This window comes from Amphiura filiformis, chromosome 20 (genome assembly GCF_039555335.1).
Source record: "Amphiura filiformis chromosome 20, Afil_fr2py, whole genome shotgun sequence".
NCBI classification, from domain to species: Eukaryota; Metazoa; Echinodermata; class Ophiuroidea; order Amphilepidida; family Amphiuridae; genus Amphiura; species Amphiura filiformis.
In genome coordinates this window covers 48,292,325-48,310,057 of record NC_092647.1, presented here as the reverse complement: position 1 = coordinate 48,310,057, position 17,733 = coordinate 48,292,325, and the positions used below count along the sequence as shown (strand labels likewise).

The 17,733-nt window shown below is 37.9% G+C and overlaps 1 protein-coding gene across 1 annotated transcript in view; it reads right to left on the bottom strand.

Moving 5' to 3' along the window:
• Positions 1-17,733, bottom strand: part of LOC140142358 (separin-like) — a 48,836-nt gene that overhangs the window by 8,192 nt on the left and 22,911 nt on the right. Inside the window, 13 exon segments of the mRNA XM_072164326.1 lie at positions 542-736; positions 1,372-1,536; positions 2,121-2,156; positions 2,158-2,268; positions 3,069-3,199; positions 4,075-4,304; positions 5,057-5,267; positions 6,396-8,719; positions 9,345-9,507; positions 13,722-14,022; positions 15,361-15,621; positions 16,568-16,816; positions 17,629-17,716. Of these exon segments, the coding sequence (XP_072020427.1) occupies positions 542-736; positions 1,372-1,536; positions 2,121-2,156; positions 2,158-2,268; positions 3,069-3,199; positions 4,075-4,304; positions 5,057-5,267; positions 6,396-8,719; positions 9,345-9,507; positions 13,722-14,022; positions 15,361-15,621; positions 16,568-16,816; positions 17,629-17,716 (4,465 nt within the window).

Genomic DNA, 17,733 nt, shown 5'->3' with positions numbered 1-17,733 from the left:
CACAAGTACCAACATTTCAGGCTAAATATTGTCCACTTTCTAAAGGAATGTTCTTTAGTTGTTTTTACATGCACTATATACACTTGTCATCTCCCTTGGCCTAAACTGAAATGTACGCTTAAATGAAACATATTCCAGTGATTTATGCCTAGAAAAACAGCTGCAACTTATAATCAATGGTTACTCCATAGCCTACAGAATGACCTATTCCAGCTGAAATCTATATACCCTCTATTGAAGACATTACCTTAATCTTCTACACAGGCAATGTGAATTTCTAATGGGGCTACCTGAAAGGATGGTTCCATTTGAAATTTACACCCCCTATGTGGGAGATTATGTCAGAGACATTCTGTAATTCTCAAGTTATATTCCTTGATTTCTTTGTCTATTGTTCAGTTGTTTTTTGTTTTAGTGCCTCAAGCACTCTTAATTGAGTGGATATGTGCTTTGTTGCTATTATTATGATGATTGAAGTCATGTCTTTCATAGGGGATGTGTTGATTTCAACTGGAATATCCCACTGTCATCATCAACATACCTTGTCCAGTACAAGAATCACTGGATGTCTTGTGTCCGCCTTCTCTGCACCATTTGATGAAAGTTTTGCTGCTATTTGTTTGAAGGCAGCTATCAATTCTGTGTGCTCCACACTCCCTGGTTTAAAGCCACTGAGACATGATATAGCGGTACTGAGCTGCTGGTTGCTGAGATAATTTGCAGAAGCTAACACACACTGAAAGAATGAATGAATAGATTTTTGTATTATAGAAATATTTGAATTGATTTGCAGTTTTGTATTGTATTTTGTAGACTAAGAAGTTCACGATTTGATAATTTAGCCTACCTTGATTAAATACAACTCTAGGGTCCTTATACACAAAACTAGTTAGACCAGGTCTAACATTAGATCAGGTTTAACTATGGAGGTTAGACTGAGGCAAGGGTCACTTCTTTCTTTTCCTCCTTTATTATCCTAGCAAAGTCGAACTGCAGCAATCTAATATTAAGCTACATGTACATGTATTTGCTGGAGAATAGCTTGGACCACCTTGACTTGCCAGTTATAGGTGTGGGTGTTGCTTCTTAAATGAATATAGATATTTTAAAATTTAATTAAGTGGAGCAAAAGAATTTATATATGACTTGCATAAAAACAAATATTGAATGTTTTTATTCGTTCAATGGAAAGGCGAATATTTTCATTTTATGATATATGAATTGTTCCATTATACACAGACAATATTTCATTCACCTCATGATGTAATCTTACCAATGTACTCATAAACATTCAATATTTAAGGTTAATTGAATTATCTACTTTGGTAGAGTAATATTGCTTCAAATTGTTTTAATCCAAATATCACTTACCTCACACAGATGCTCATCCATCGTCACCTGGCAACTAGACTCCAGTGCAGTCTTGAACTCTTTTACACCTTGTGCCAACTGTTTCCTTTGGTCTGGGTGTTTCTTTTGTCCAAGTAGAATGCCCTTCCAGCAGCCTAAGAGGCTTTCCATGTCTTTTGTTAGTGCCTGAGTTAGAGAACAAAATAGATTTTGGTTGATTCTTCTTATCTATTGAGTTAAATTTACCATAAAATTCGATCCCTGTACATGTAATACCATTGAGATAAACACTGAGCAAAATCAGACCTCTTCCTATATCCCTGTCCCGTCATATTCGGTTAGCGTCCCTTTAATTTTAGAAGTTTCTGATCACTACTGGCTTTGCCTGGCTCCACTTGAATGTTAGAAAAAACAAATAAACAAAAGGTTCATACATAAGCTGAAAATGTTTGTGCCTGTTAAAGTAAATTGTATGGTTTCTGACCAGCGGTTCTCAACTAAATTCCTTAATTCACGGGTAGAGAATTTTCAAAGTGTCACTATGTGAAAGAGCCAGAGGCCGCCTTGGAGCACACTGTTGGGATCCAGGGGCAATACTCCTAGATTTTAACCTTTTATATGGTTTAGGATGGCTTTTCTTGGACATTTCTTAATTAATCAAGGTACAAAATCTACACCAATTGGATTTTTCCTTACTAGTCATTGTTGCAGAGTTAGGGTTAATGATTAAAGATAATCTTTTGGTGACCCATGCAGTTGTTTTAACTAACCTCCATTCTCTCATCCAGTTTTTGTCTACAAGTCCACCCACACCTTCTTATCGGTCTCTTTCACACTCTCTTTGTTCTCCAGCAGGATGGCATCAAATTCTGTCAAAATTGCCTGAGTTGATTTGGAGAAACCAAAATCATTCTTGTGCTGTGAAGAAAACAAAGAGTTAGTTATATCAACTGGGTAAAAGTTAAGTGTCAAATCTTGTCTGTATCTTTGAAAGTTTCTTATTTTGATGCAGCAGATCTGGAAGCAATTGAGATTTACCATTATAGTTCTGTTTTGTGAATTTCCACTAATTGACCAACACAAACAAAGGCAAATACAAAACAATGAAGCCACACAAACAAAATGTTTGAAGAATTATTTTATCTCAATGTCATTTTCTAATTCTTAAATTCTAATTTACATCATCACAATCACTTAAAGGGGGACTCCGGCAATAATAACATTATGCCTTATATGTTAGAAAAATAATTATCAAGCACGAATCACATTGTTTTATTTAAAACAAACTCATATTGACTATAAAAACGAATAAAAACAGTCGTCTCTCAACACGCGATATTCAAAATTCCCGCGCCGAAATTGTCTAAGTGCAATGACGTAATTGTTATTTGTGTTCAATTGTCGTCAGCCTTCATTGTATTACTGGGACGTCATTGCACTCGGCGCCCGGGAATTTTGAATATCGCGTGTTGAAAAACAGATGTTTTTATTCGTTTTTATGGTCACTATGAGTTTGTTTTAAATAAAACCATGTGATTCGTGCTTGATAATTATTTTTCTAACATATAAGGAATAATGTTGTGATTGCCGGAGTCCCCCTTTAACCATAAAACACAGATATACAGGACATCAATGCCTACCCTTTGTCTATTTTCTCTTGTAACATCTTCTGATACCATTGTTTGGTTTCAAAACACAACATAAGAACATCTACTCACCATAGGTATCTTGTGCAGGATAGGTTCCTTTCCTTGAGTGATACGAGACACAACCAGGAAGTCCGATTCAATTGGTATCTTATTACTACACACACTGGGAGATGCTATGGATAACATGCAAACTGTCCATCCTGTAACAATGACATAATGACAAAACATCAGCATGCAAAACCTAATGCTCTGCATGCTAGCCATAGGCATCAACATAAAAAGTCCCAAGTTTTGAGATAATTTCTGAAGATATCAAGAGCTATTTCAAGAACCACTGAACCAATGCTGGGCTTGTTTGTACTCATTTTAATGCATTTTTCATGCTGATTCCAAATATGGGCATGAAAATTTTGAAATTTTTGAATTATATTTATTTTTAAACTTGTCGTCTGCAGTTGACACCCGCGTGGAGAGAGTTGAACACATTTGAGGATAGAGGTAATACATGAAAGTCTAAGAGCTCCCCTGACCAGCCCCAGCATTCTGTGAATTATGGTTATCAGCTTGAATTTCTGAATAATAGAGACAGGTCATACTGATGTACCAATGTAGTCCTATTTTAAATACTAATTACTTATTAATAATTAAATTATAATTAATTAGTTATTATAATTAAATAATCCTATTTTCAGTAAGTACTATCATGGATTTGAAAAGCCGCTTAGCCCCCCAGTAAAATATGAAATTTCAAAACTAATTTTTTTTATGGGAATGTCATCTTGAGAAGCCTATAACTCAAAAACATGTCTGGCAAATTGTTCTGGGTTTTATGAGAGTGGATCACATATGCCACTCCGTAACAGTAATAATTGAGTGCTACCACAACACCGCATCTCACATTTTCTGGAAGTGCATTGACAGTCTCCTCTACAATACTACTCAGATCACAGAAAGCAAACATCTTCTTTTCATTCTCCATGATTATATGCTGTTGCCTCTCTGAACACTAACTAGTTTATGCCACATAGTGCAGTAATATTGCTAATTGAGTGCTACCACAACACACCCAACTCACCTTGTGGAAGTGCATTAACAGTCTCCTCTACAATCCTACTCTCATCACAGAAAGCAAACATCTTCTTTTCATCCTCCAAGATCTCCAACTCTGATGCTGGCTTCTGCTTGCCAGATGATGATGAAGCAGATTTCTTCTGGTTCTTGTCGTTGTCTGGTATCAGTGACATCTTGGACAGGTTGTTGCTAAGCTGGTCTACATCAGAATTTGCGGATTCTTTCCTAAGTTTCCTGAAGAGCAAATAAGCAATTCCAAATTGGTGCTAATTAAGTCAGACTCAATTTGATTATGAAAATACTGACAAGACACATAGATAAAAGATCACAACATTGTGTCAACACTGTACAACTGAATATGAGCAGTATTTCAAAGTTCGTTTTTCTTGTTTTATTCCACAGATAATTTAAACATGTATTGTTCCATTCCATTGCCGGAACACAAATTTAAGATAAGTAAAGTAGGTAATGGAGACATGCATCCTGCACACGAACAAATAAACACAATGGGGAACGAGTGCTCGCTACAAGAAGAAAGTTTACTTTACTTTTACTTATATTATACTGGGGAAACGATTAAGTATCAGTACTTGCGTAATATTTGTTTGTGTGTATTGTATACCTCGACTGCTTACATTAGACCCAGTTTTAACCATCGTTTATCAGTGGGAGCGGGTAGCCTAATGGATAAGGCATCCGTCTAGAGATTGTAAGGTCGTGGGTTCGATTCCCATGCCGGCACATTCCCTTGCTTTTTTTTCCAAGTTGGGTTGCGTGCCAGTCGTGATTTGTGTTTATTTGTTGTCATGTTTAAACTAAAGACAGTTAATATTTGTTTTATACGTAAATTTTATTTCTTAAAAATTCTATCCTGAGGAAATCAATTTTTTCATCACCATAAGACCATGTTTTGCTGTGGCAATGACATACTTCACATTTTGGGGTCCACCCATAACATATGCTCATGACACATGACCAATACTCACTTGATTTTTCTCTTCAGACTAGCAAGTTTCTTATGTCTCAGTGTAACAGCCATAGCTTCATTAAGATAATACACAGCCTTATGAGGAGCTTGGTCACCATAGCATAGCGCTAGCATATGGCACACTTGACGATATAGGACTACTGGTGCCGACTGCTTGATGATGTTGTACACATGTTCTAGTTGTTCAATAATAGGTGAAAGGTCTGAATCTGAGGTTACCAAAACAAGAAAAAGAAAATAATAATCAGCAAACAAAAACAATTTCTACTAGCAGTTGTATTGGGCTATTCCATTTAAAAATCCACACTACCCCTGTGGAAGACTCTGGAAATATCTTCCACAGGGGGAGTATGAATTTCAAATAGAATGAACACATTAGCCGCTCCATTTGAAACTCACCCTCCCTCAGTGGAAGATTCAGGTTGAATCTTTCTTAGAGGGTGTATGAAATTCAAATGGAGCTGTCCAATGTGGTCATTCCATTTGAAATTTGTGTACCCCTGTGGAAGATATTTCCAAAATCTTCCACAGGGGTAGTGCGGATTTTAAATGGAATAGCACATTACAATAGTTGATGTCAATATTTGTTTTGTTATGTGCCATTTTTTGCTACCATTAAATATTTTCTTGATGCCATTCAGCGAGGATTGGGCTATTTCAGTTGAAATCCACACTCCCCTATGGAAGATATAATCTCCACCGCAGGGGGTGTAGATTTCAAATGAAGTCACCCATTTAGGTAACCCCATTTGAAAGTCACACTCCCTGTGTGGAAGATTAAGGTAATGTCTTCCAGGGGGGTGTATGGATTTCAACTGGATTTCAACTAGTCCATTTAAGGTTTTCTTACCATTAAAATTTTTCCTGGTGCCATTCAACAAGGATTTTTTAAATCAGCTCTTAAGTTGCCTGTGGCTACACATAATATTCTGTGCTAATAACCTTTATGCATCTATACTTGCATGTATGCATACATACAGGCTTTTGTAGCCCACATTTTCATAAGAACCACATTGTGTGTGTGATGATACTGAATACAAATTACACTACCAAAAAAAATTCAACATGTACATGTTGAATTTCTCCAAGGTCTACATTATAAACAACAAACCAAAAATTATATCAAATGTCGATAGCACTGGACTATTGCAGTTAAAATCTATACGCCCTGTAAAACATGACCTTAGTCTCCCACACAGGGAGTGTGAATTTCAAATGGAGTTACCTGAATGCTCACTCCACTCACAATTCCCACTCCTTATGTGGGAGATTACGGACATGTCTTGCATAGGGATGCATAGATTTCACCTGCAATAACCCATTTTGTTTCCACTTACCATACAATACATTTTGCATCTTCCCTGTACTGGCTGCCATCTTCTTTTTCTGTTTACTTTTTAAATCGTCACTTCCACAAGTTGCCGTTCTCATCATCTCAACTCCATCCTCCTCCTCATCATCACTCTCTTTGGCCTTCTTTTTCACTCTCCTCCTACCGGTTGTCTTCTTTGATGCTGTTCTCTTTCTCCTCATACTGACATCTTCCGTATCAGACTCCGGCCCTGCTCTTGGGATCTCAATCTCATCAATATCCTCCAAAAGCATGTCGCTTACTGCTGAACTAATAGAGATTGCAACCGGTGAAGTAGAGACAGAATCGCAATGGGATGAACTTGTATCTTTGGTAGCGTTTGGACTCAAGTCTAAATCATCGTAAGTACCGCTAACATCGCTGAGGTCTTCCGGTGTATCTATGGGAAGTATACCGGTAGATTCCATGACCATCTTAAAAGAATCCAACCCAAGCTCATCGTCATCTGCTCTGGCATTCTCTATATTAGCTTTTCTTCCTCGTCTTTGTCTGGTTGGTTTCTTGGTTGCTGTGTTCTCAATACTACTCACTCCCTCTGCATCGTCAGCTGTTGTGTTCATCTTCCTCCTTCCTCGTCCTTTTGGCTTCACATCAGGCACATCTTTAGGCTCTTGCTCTCCATCTGTGTCAGAGAGCTCAACCGGAGGCTTTCTTCTTGACTTAGCTGCTGTGCTTCTTTTGGTTGTACTCTTCCCACCTGTCTCTAATTTGCTATCATCAACAGCTTCTAACAGTTTTGAAGTTTTGCGTTTATGGTGCGATTTACTACCGTCTTGTTTAAGATGTTCATCTTTCTCAAGGGGAATCACGGACAAGTTCTTTTTATCATTCTTAGAAGAATCAATTTTTTCATCTCCAAGCTGATCACCATCATCAAACACAGAAAATGTTACCTTTGCATCTGATTTCTGCTTTAATTTTGTTGATTTGCTTGCAACACTTCTAGCTGATTTGGCTTTCCTTGTAGATTTACTTTTTTTGGCAGTTGCAGAAGGTGAATTAAAGTCAAACACATCGTTATCTAAACAATATACAGACATAGGTTCTTTGGTGCTGTTAGATTCTTTCTCCACAACCTTCTTAGTAGATTTTGTCTTCTTCATACTATACGAGAAAACGCCTTTCTTAGAGCTAACTTTCATCGCAGCGGACTTGGGTCGTACTGGTTTGGGCGTATTTATAATTGCACTTGCTCCTCCCTTTGTATCACCATCTTCGTTGTCGCTAAGGTCACAAAAGATGCCGATTCCTTTGGAGGTGATCATCTGGGCGGCAGGTGTCACTAAATCCTCTCTCGCTAACTCCGGTCTCCCTGCATCTTTCAATCTATCTTGCCAACCTCGAGAAGTGTTCGTACACTTTGCACCTGGTTTCATCTCATTCAAATCAAGTTTACCAACTTTGGATGTCAGATCATCCACGTCCAGTAGATGCGGCTCGGAGGTTTGATTTTGATGATCCTTCCAAACAGTTGCGAACATGTCACAGCTCTGTTGGGCAGCAGCATTAGCCATAATTTGATAGAACTGAAGCTCAGCTTTACCAACAAGTGGAAGAAGAACTGGTGATAAGTCTTTAGAGAACATAGCAAGGCCTGTATCGATACACTGCTGGGCTCGTACTGCTTTGTTCTGCTGCAGAAGTATCCTAGCTTTCAAAGTCTGAAGTTGTAACTTTCCATGGTCATGAACCGAAGCTAGAACCGGTGAGTTATCCACAGATTTGCAATTCTTGTTTTTCTTACTACTCTCCTTCTGTAAATCAACAAGTGTCTTCAAAGCACCTTGCATGATCGCCTCATCATGGTTTGTGATCCAAATGGAAAACTTCATGGTCATGTCGAGTTCAGACAATGCTTCAACAAAGTCTCCTTGCATAGCTGAACTCCTTGCCTGAGCGACAAAATACTCCAAGTCTAGTCCGTGCAACACAACATCGTAGCAACTTTCACATTCGCAATCTGCAGCATGCTTGTGATATCCAGGCAGTTTGATAGTCTGCGATTTGAGGCTAGGTGAGGATGTCACATCATCGTCCGATAAGATGTCCGTCAATGACAATCTTTTGCTCTGGATGAAGTTTTCATCATCGCTATCTGCAAAAGACGGTCTGTATGATATTCTCCTTGCGCCCTTCTTTTTGGTTATAGCAGTATGCTTGGTTTTATGCATTGCTTTGGTTTCTTTGGTGGTTTCATCAACAAACTGCTTCATCTGAGTAAGCTGAACTTGACACTGTTGGCCTCTCATGGTGCACACTTTGGAAAGCTGTAAGCAAAACTCAGCACACCTAAAAGGATTAAAAGAAAATGGACCAAAATGCTATTAAAGCATTCTTTATGGCACAAAATTGTATGTTTGATACTGCTTTGAACACTTGTAGCTTGTCTGTGAACTAAAAAGTATTTTAACTGTAACATAGAATGGGTTCATTCCAGTTGAAATCCATAACCTGCTATGGAAGACATGACCTTCATCTTCCACACAGGGAGTGTAGATTCAAATGGAATCACTCATCCAGGTATTCCCATTTGAAATTCACTCCATGTGTAGAATATTAAGGTTGTATCTCACATAAGGGGTGTATTGATTTCAACTGGAACAGCCCAATTTACACAAACATGTTTGATCCCATCGTTGTTTGTCATTTAATCGCTATTTTATCAAAATTATATTTTCTTGCTCTGGTCAACACAATATCGTACCTTTAATATAAACTGTAAAAATTGTGTTTGACATGTGGAAAGATAAAAAAAATTGTGTTTGACAAAACAGATATCAATGGTAACAAATATTAGTGAAAATTAAATGTCTTTTCACTAAAACTTCTGACCATCTAGCTTAATAGCAGATGTTATGCACACTTCATTTGCAAATATAGTAAATATATTTTGTAATATTCCATTTGTGCTTACCTTCTTGGCAGTAAATATTGATTAGATATGATGAGGCCTTCATGTAGATAGCACTCAGCTTCACGTGCACAACCTTGTCGACAGTAAATCTTGCCTACTTGTAGCAATGATTGTAGCACAGCAGACAGGATAGACCACTGGTCATACCAATCTTCTTGACAATCTGGTAAAGAAAGTTGCAAATTCAATTATTAAGTTATTTTTAAGGCTCACAATCACATTGTCATTTTTGATCTTGTTACTGATGACATTCCTACTCATGGAGCCCAAAACAAAGTTTGACTCAGAGATTTGTACCCCAATCAGCACTTAAATCCGATTAACAACCTTATCCTCGCTTTTTCTCATTGACATTGGGCTATATCAGTTGAAATCCATATACCACGTATGGAAGACATGGCTATCTTCCAAACATGGAGTGTGAATTTCAAATGGGATTACCTGATTGAGGGACTAAGTTTGAAATCTACCCCTCCTGTGTAGGAGACTAAGGTCTTGTCTTCCATAGGGGGTGTATAATACCCATTTTGTTATCAGTGGAAAGCCTATAGTTTTCTCATTGACACTGTGAAATATTAGAACTGAAAGATATTTTTAGAATTTGTGTCTTTAAGGGGTACTACACCCCTGGCCAAATTTTTGCCTATTTTTGCATTTTTCTAAAAATTATAGCGCATTGGTGACAAGTAAGATATGTATATTATAGGGGCAAGGACTACAACTACTGTACTGAAAATTCAGCAACTCAAAGCAAGTAGTTATTGATTTATTGATCAAATATTGGTTTCCCCTCATTTTTGACTGTAACTCCATATCTGTTGTCTGTGCTGATATAAAATTTCCAGTGCAGTAGTTGTAGTCCTTGCCCCTATAATATACATATCCTACTTGTCCCCAATGCGCTATAATTTGAAAGAAAAATGCAAAAATAAGCACAAATCTGCGCAGGGGTGTAGTACCCCCTTAAGCTTGATCATTTCAAAGGTTTGTGCATGCAGTGCTTAGCACGCTTGTTTCAATGGCACGACCATGTTTGCAACGTCCTTTAAAATGTGCAATTTACGATTCTTAAACAGCCATAAACAACAACTATGTCTATGTACAAAATTGTTCTACCTGTTTTGCGCTCTAATTTGCGATACTCATCAAGAAACTGACAATACTTGTCCATTTCATCAGGACTAAGGCAATAATACCCATTTGCAATCTTAACTGCACTGCCAAACTGCTGAAACCCAGCAATGTGTATGAATTATCCAAATTGGTGTCCCTTACATATTCTGTGTTAACGCGGCTGTGTACTCTAGCCATTGTTTCTTTCTCAAAATTGAGTTTTTGTACCTTGTTATGTTTTTATAAATACAAGGAATGAAAATCCAGATTTGTAAACTCCAACTGCAATATTTTAAGGATTTTATTTCACTATTCCACTCGTGTTTGAAATTGAAAAGGAAAGAAAATCTTTGTTGTACCAGCAAGGTACACGCGCGCAACAACTCATCGCGTTGCGTATCGCGCAATTTGTTAACACACAAATACGTGACGCAAACGCGACGCTTATCTGCATGCGCGGCGCATCTTATGGAAACACCACGGAAGCACTGATTTCACAAAAACCTAGTGGTCAAATGGCTCCGTTTTAGCTGATAAAATGTGGGGTTTTTCAAGTTCTTTCCCCGATTTAAATATCAAGTTATGAATGGATTTCGCTCAAACTTCTCAAGGGGCTGTGGATTTACCCGATGTTCACGTAATATAAGTTACAAAAAGCGAAAACTGTCGCATTCTCCTGTGAGATTCGATGAAAGTGCAAAATGTGACCACTTTAAACTTCAACGCCATTATTTCAATGTTCATTTTCTCGGTAAAATGACGATTTAGGTACTGTGATAACTCAATAAATACAGCATCTCTAGGTAAGCAAATATGATCATCGTAAAAAGCATGATCGACTCAAGAAACAGTTTTCTCATTTTTTTATATTTTGGTCTATTTCCGATTTTGGGCATCATTTTGTGCAAATAAGCGTTTTTGAATTTTAAAAGTTAATTTTGATGCCTTATATGGTCAATATCTCAAAAAATAAGGCCAATATCAAAAAAATAAAAAAAAACGTTTTTGGAATGGAGCCTCAAGATTGAGCTAAAAACAAAATAAAATATTTTGGAAAGAGTGTTTTTTTGTTATGATGTACCTAACAAATATTGCCAAAAACTCACTTTTTTGTGATTTTCTTCAAAATTGTTGTTTTTACCCCAAATCTGTATTTATATTAAGATTTATTGATGTCTTGCCTTCATAAAATGTATACTTTTATATGTTTTATGCTGAATAATTACAAAGTTATTGCACTTTTACTACACGCATGTCTGAGAGTACACAGCCACCTTAAATAGGATCTATTAATAGGGACATCCATGAAGGCTATGATATCGCTTCTTTACATATATGGTACTGTCTCCATCATGTCCAAAATTTGCTGCTCTGGTTGACTCTTCTGTTGCCTTTTTGATGTTTTTACATGGGTGCCTTCCCGTTTTCTCTTTCGCTAACCCTGTGTTGAAGTCTCTAAACTGTAATAGTTATTTTTATGTAGGTGTCTAAGTAGTAATGTGGAGGTATTAGGGGAAGAATCTGAAATGGGGAAATTATGGCAACTGGTGAATTTTGTAGGCTGGGGGATGATTGAAATATCGATGTTATATCTATTTGCAGCTGCCACTAAAATCAGATGATCACCCCAATTACCATCTCTTGTCATGTATTGTATGTAGCCATTCCATGATGGGGAGTCAATAAAATCTTGAACATGTTCCATACCGACAGACAGAAACTGGTTTTCCTGCAGCTATCCAACCAATTCAGCCCTTACTTGTATGTGCGATATATCGGCAACATCTGCAAGTCTTAATTGGTCAGCCAGTGCATGGAACATACAGTTTCCTTCTGCCGGTGTATGTGGCTCCTGGTATTGAAGACCAGCATCTGCAATGTTGTAATCCAAGTTTTCATGGTTGTTTAAAGTTCCGTTCGAGCAGCCAGTTTTTCCGTCTTCATTGTGCTGAACCTTATATCTTAAAGTGTCCCTGTACGTTACCACTATTGTTGCTAGGTGAGCGAGAGGTTTTCCTATGTTTTTCCGCCTCTCTTAATACCACTAGACATTTTGGTCTTGACAAAAACCTTCTCACCTATAAAGTACATACATTCATTCATATGTGGTTTGACATGCTATAACTTAAACTGAATCCCAGGTCTCAATGCTAGAGAGGGTGCAAAAAAAACACCCCAGGATCATCCTTGGTCCAGATTATCTGACCATGCTCTTGAACTGTGCAACCTTACCAGCCTTCAGGAAAGGCGTAAAATGCTTTGTGTTAAATTTGCCATGGATATCTGCAAGTCTGATGAGTTCAGTGCCCGGTTACCTTTACAAGTAACTGATAAAGTGCAATATTCTCTGAGAATGCAAACCATTTCAACAAAATCAAGTGTAGAACCAATCTGTTTCAAAATAGTGCAATTCCTTATTTTGTTGCTGGCTGTTTTTATATTGGCGTATTATTTTCCCACAGCGGACATTCTTGATATTATCTTATGGTATTGTTGTATTGAAAGTACAGGGGGGAGCCTGGGAGGGTGGATAGGCTATCATATGTGAGTTTTGTTAGCATGTGGACTCTGGTTGTGCAGTGTTGTGGTATAATTCGGGATGTGTTATGTGTCATGTGGAGTGGTGTGGGTGTGCAACTGTTGTGAGTGGATATGTGCCCTATCAGTGTGCTGTTGTAGTTTGTGCTGTGAAATTGAGTGTGCCTGTGAGTAGTCTGGGATGGATTTCTTGGGTGCATTGTTAACTTGTTTTACTTGTGTATGGTTTGTGCTATAGGGTTTACTGTAACATTTTGTTTATTATTTTGTTGTTCACTTGCATTTTATCATATTCTTTATTTTGTATATGTCTTTTAATGTAAACTTTGCTGTAATTTAACCTCTGGCTACAATGCATTGTGTTAATAAACTACAAATGAATGAATAAATGAATGAATCAAATGAATGAATGAATCAAATAAATCAAAGGTCAACGATCTTTTACATTATGTTCAAATTTTGAAAATGTTCCGATTCATACAAATGTCTCAGATTGTTTCAAATTATTCATTTAGACAAAAGGAACACGAAAACCTTACATACACATATTGGTCATCCCATTTTCTGATGAAACAAATGGACCAAATGTCAACCTGAGCATGCACTATATAAGTAATGGATGCAAAAAAACTGATGATGATGCAGACCGATGGACGGACTGACTCACACAATCTTACCTCTCTAAAAACCCAGATTATTGTTTGAAAAAGTTTGAATTATACTCACTGCTGTCCATCATGGATGCATTAGCCTTAGACCCATCCGCCTGTTCCCTGCTGTTGCAGAAATACTCCCCAAGCAAGTTGCTACACACTCCCATACGAATCTGTTTAGCCTCAACGGCTAAATCCAAAGCTGTTGACCCCTCAGGACAAAGGTCAGCAAGGGTCATGACCTCAGGATTAATGTCCATACATATGGCTTGTAATTGCTTAATGGATGCGTTTTGCAGGTAGGTGTGATAGGTACGTCTCTCCGATGTCTGGGATTGTACAAGTTTCTCCCATTTGCTTCGGAACTTGTCAAACTGATTGGGAAAAAGATAGACAAGACAATCTGTGAGATTGATGAAGGTCCTCATTCTGTGATGTACAAATGTAATGCCCAGTACATTTGAGTCTGCTGTCCATATGGAAAATTTGTAAGTAACAAAGTGGTACAAGAGGCAACCATGAGGACCTTAATGTTCTGTCTTTGCATGGATTGCTCAATGTAGATTATTCAACATCAGGGATGCAAGCTGACCTGAAGGAAAAAGCCTGAAAAGTGTGTGAATCTGGGCCAAAAGACTTCAAAACGGGCTGAAAGTAAAGCAAAGTGCGGGAAGTTGGACTTCATGAAAGCGGGAATTCCTACAAAAGCAGGAAAACTTGCATCCCTGCTACATGTCCCAACATTGCTTCAATTGGAAATTGCAGTATAATTAGCTATTGAAATATTGTACATACATCTAGTAATAGCATGCCCTACCCCTTTCCAGACAATCAGGACACAATTCTGCCATGTTTTGCAAGAACAGAAGTACAAGTAAATTACAAATTAGCATCAAAATATTCTATTAATTCCAACCAAAATACATATGGTTTTTCCTCTTTAGAAAGAAAAATCAAATTGATTCTTAAAAATCTGTCTTGTGAGAAATCAATTGGTGTGCAAATATATCCCGACATAATCTGATCCAACTAAGCCTAAGGAGGCAATGGACTATTCCAGTTGAATTCCATACACCCCCTATGATAGACATGATGTTAATCTTCCACACAGGTAGTGTGAATTTCAAATGGGGTTACCTGGAATGGGTAACTCCATTTGAAATTCATACTCCCTGTATGGGAGGTTACAGTCATGTCTTACATAAGGGGTGTAGGGATTTCAACTGGAATAACCTATTCTGAAAATGAGTTATCAATATCATCAATTTGCACAATAAGCATTTTATTGCTGATGTTACATACTACACTGGGTTTCAGAGATGAACGGCACTCCCTTGCTCAGATTGACGCGAGCGCCCTGTTAATGAGCGACATACGCGGAGCTTTGTGTTCACTCTAAGGGCGCCGACCTACGATTTCACGCACAATCGGCCAATCAGATTATTGGTCTGTTGCTATGATTGTCAGACGATTGATTCAGCCAATCAGAACCCCACTTCTGTGTTACGCACTGCACGCTCTCAAAATGTAAACAAGTGCCGTTCTTCTCTGACAAAAACTTTAGCACACATGGTTGCAAAGGTATATGCTTTCATAATGCAAACTTTCTTATGTACTGATTTTTTTGTGTCCCTATTTATGCTCATATCACTACTAAAAAGTTTCCACCTTTGTTTTTACCAGATTGCATCACATATTGCATTAAAACTAACCTGTCCACTGTACAGTAAATACTGTGCTTTAGCCAGCATGCAAGTCAAATCTAAACTCTTGCGTCCTGCATCCTCTGGTCCCCCGTCAACTTGTTCCAAGATATCTTCAGCTTTTCTCATGATGTTGCCAGCCAGCTTGGTCTCTCCTAGCTGACAGAGGGTGCTACTGATCTGACAGAATGCGTAGAGGCTCTGAGAGGTGTTACCACTGGCTGTTGAGAGTACTGACAGGAGATGTAGGGATTGGAGCTGCTGCATTGGCTGTGAAGAGAAACGTATGATCATTAAGCACTATTTCTATTACAAAGAAACTGAAAGCTATACCCTATTTGTGTTTTGATGGAACACACATTCAATTTGGCTTTCTACATGACTTTAGACATTCTAATTTTAGGATACCCTACCATTTTGACAGTCGGAAGTGTATGTGTATAGGTATTTTAAAAGAATTCCAAAGATTATACTGCTGGTCTGGTAGATAGCTGATGGGAATGGAATACTTTGCAAATTTGGTATGTCTTTTCCTTCATTCAACCTGGTAAGGGCTCATATTGAAATACCCTACCACGTTTTCACACAGAAAGAAGGCAGGATTCCCTTCGCTAAGCCCGCGTCTCAGGAAAGCTCGGTCATAAAACGGATGGATTATATGCATCAGTGATACACCCTGCCTTTTGAAGTGGTCCATGACGAATGGGAAGATTTACTCCACCCACTACAAACATAACAGTCTGGTGACAAGGATTATAATAAAAGTTTATCAACGACTGGCAATTTTATTGATTGTTGAACTAATTGAACTGATCGGCTCATCGCACAACCCAGGAAAGCGCGTTCCTAATTTAAGTGGCTAATTGCAGTGTTATAATCACACAGGATTTTAACAAAAGAAGGCTAGCACAGGAAAGCTGCAGGATGGATGGCGCACACCTTCCTGTGTAAGGGATTTTCAATATGAGCCCTAAAATGTCTGAATAATTTGCAAATTGAGATATGATGACAACCACAGCAATCCGGGATGGCTTAGGGAACAAACCAAAAGATCGATGACGTCCTATAAACGAAACTAGTTTCGTTTATAGGACGTCATCGATCATTTGGTTTGTTCCCTTATCAGCATAACTGATCACATGAATACTAGTCAAATAAAGGAAGAACAAAATGGTTTTGAAACATAAAAAAAATAATGAATTAAATAAAGACTTACTTTTTGTGTTAATTCATAGAGAGAAGCCATCAACTTGAGACACTGACTGGTTGCACTCATATCATGGAAGACATCTGGTTTGAATCCATTACACAGGAGATCACCCCATATCCCTAGTGCCATATCCAAGTACTGCATATTGCTGTGTTCCATACCTAGGGTGTATGCCACATGAGAGATGATTCCACCTGTACTACTGCTAGGTTTGGTGTCATCAGCTGGTGATTCAGGTGGTTTGGCATTCCTCAGCTAGTGAATAAAAGTAGAAAAGGTTATTTTTCAGACCCATAAGACTGGTAGTCACTCAGGAAAATATTTTAAATTATGCTAGGAATCTTGATCAAACTGGTGTGGTGAAGATAAGTAGCTTTTCTAATTTATTAAACGACCCAATGAATCTGTTATAAGAGTACTCACCAGTATTTTACATGGCAGAGTTACATTGAGCAACTTCAGTTGAAATCCAATCCATACACCCCTAATCCCCTATGGAAGACATTACCTTAATCTTCCACACTGGGAGTATAAATTTCAAATGGCTCTCAGAATGAGTGGCTCCATTTGAAATCTACATCCCCTGTGTGGGAGATTAATGTCATGTCTTATAGAAGGTGTATGGATTTCAAATGAAATACCCCAGTTTGGCGTGTATCTTTAATAAATCAATGGTCACAACTGTTCTTGTAAACAGATTTATGTGAATCAGAGGTGACTGTCATCAATTTTTCAAGTATACACAGTAGATATGTGACTTCATAAATAAAATTGATTCTTCTGCAAGAATTCAGATTGATTCTCATACACACAACAAAATCGTAACCCGCTTTGCTATAAAGAAGTATACTGAAATATGTTGTTTTTTACTGACCCCTAACACCTGTGAGATGTCTTATGCAATGGCTAGGGTAAATGGGGTCTGCACTGGATATGATCACATTGCTGACGAATCTGGTGTTTGTGAAAACAAACAAAATATCCAAGTGGGCTTTGTCCTGCATTATCACTGAGACTTGCAGTTATTCCCTCCCAACCCATGATATCTGTGCTAAATCAGTACTCACCTGTATGTCTTCCATTTGGCATACATACATCCAGAAGTAAGCTGTACCTAAGATATCAAATGCTAGTAGACCTTGTCCTGCATTATCACTGAGACTTGTAGTTAT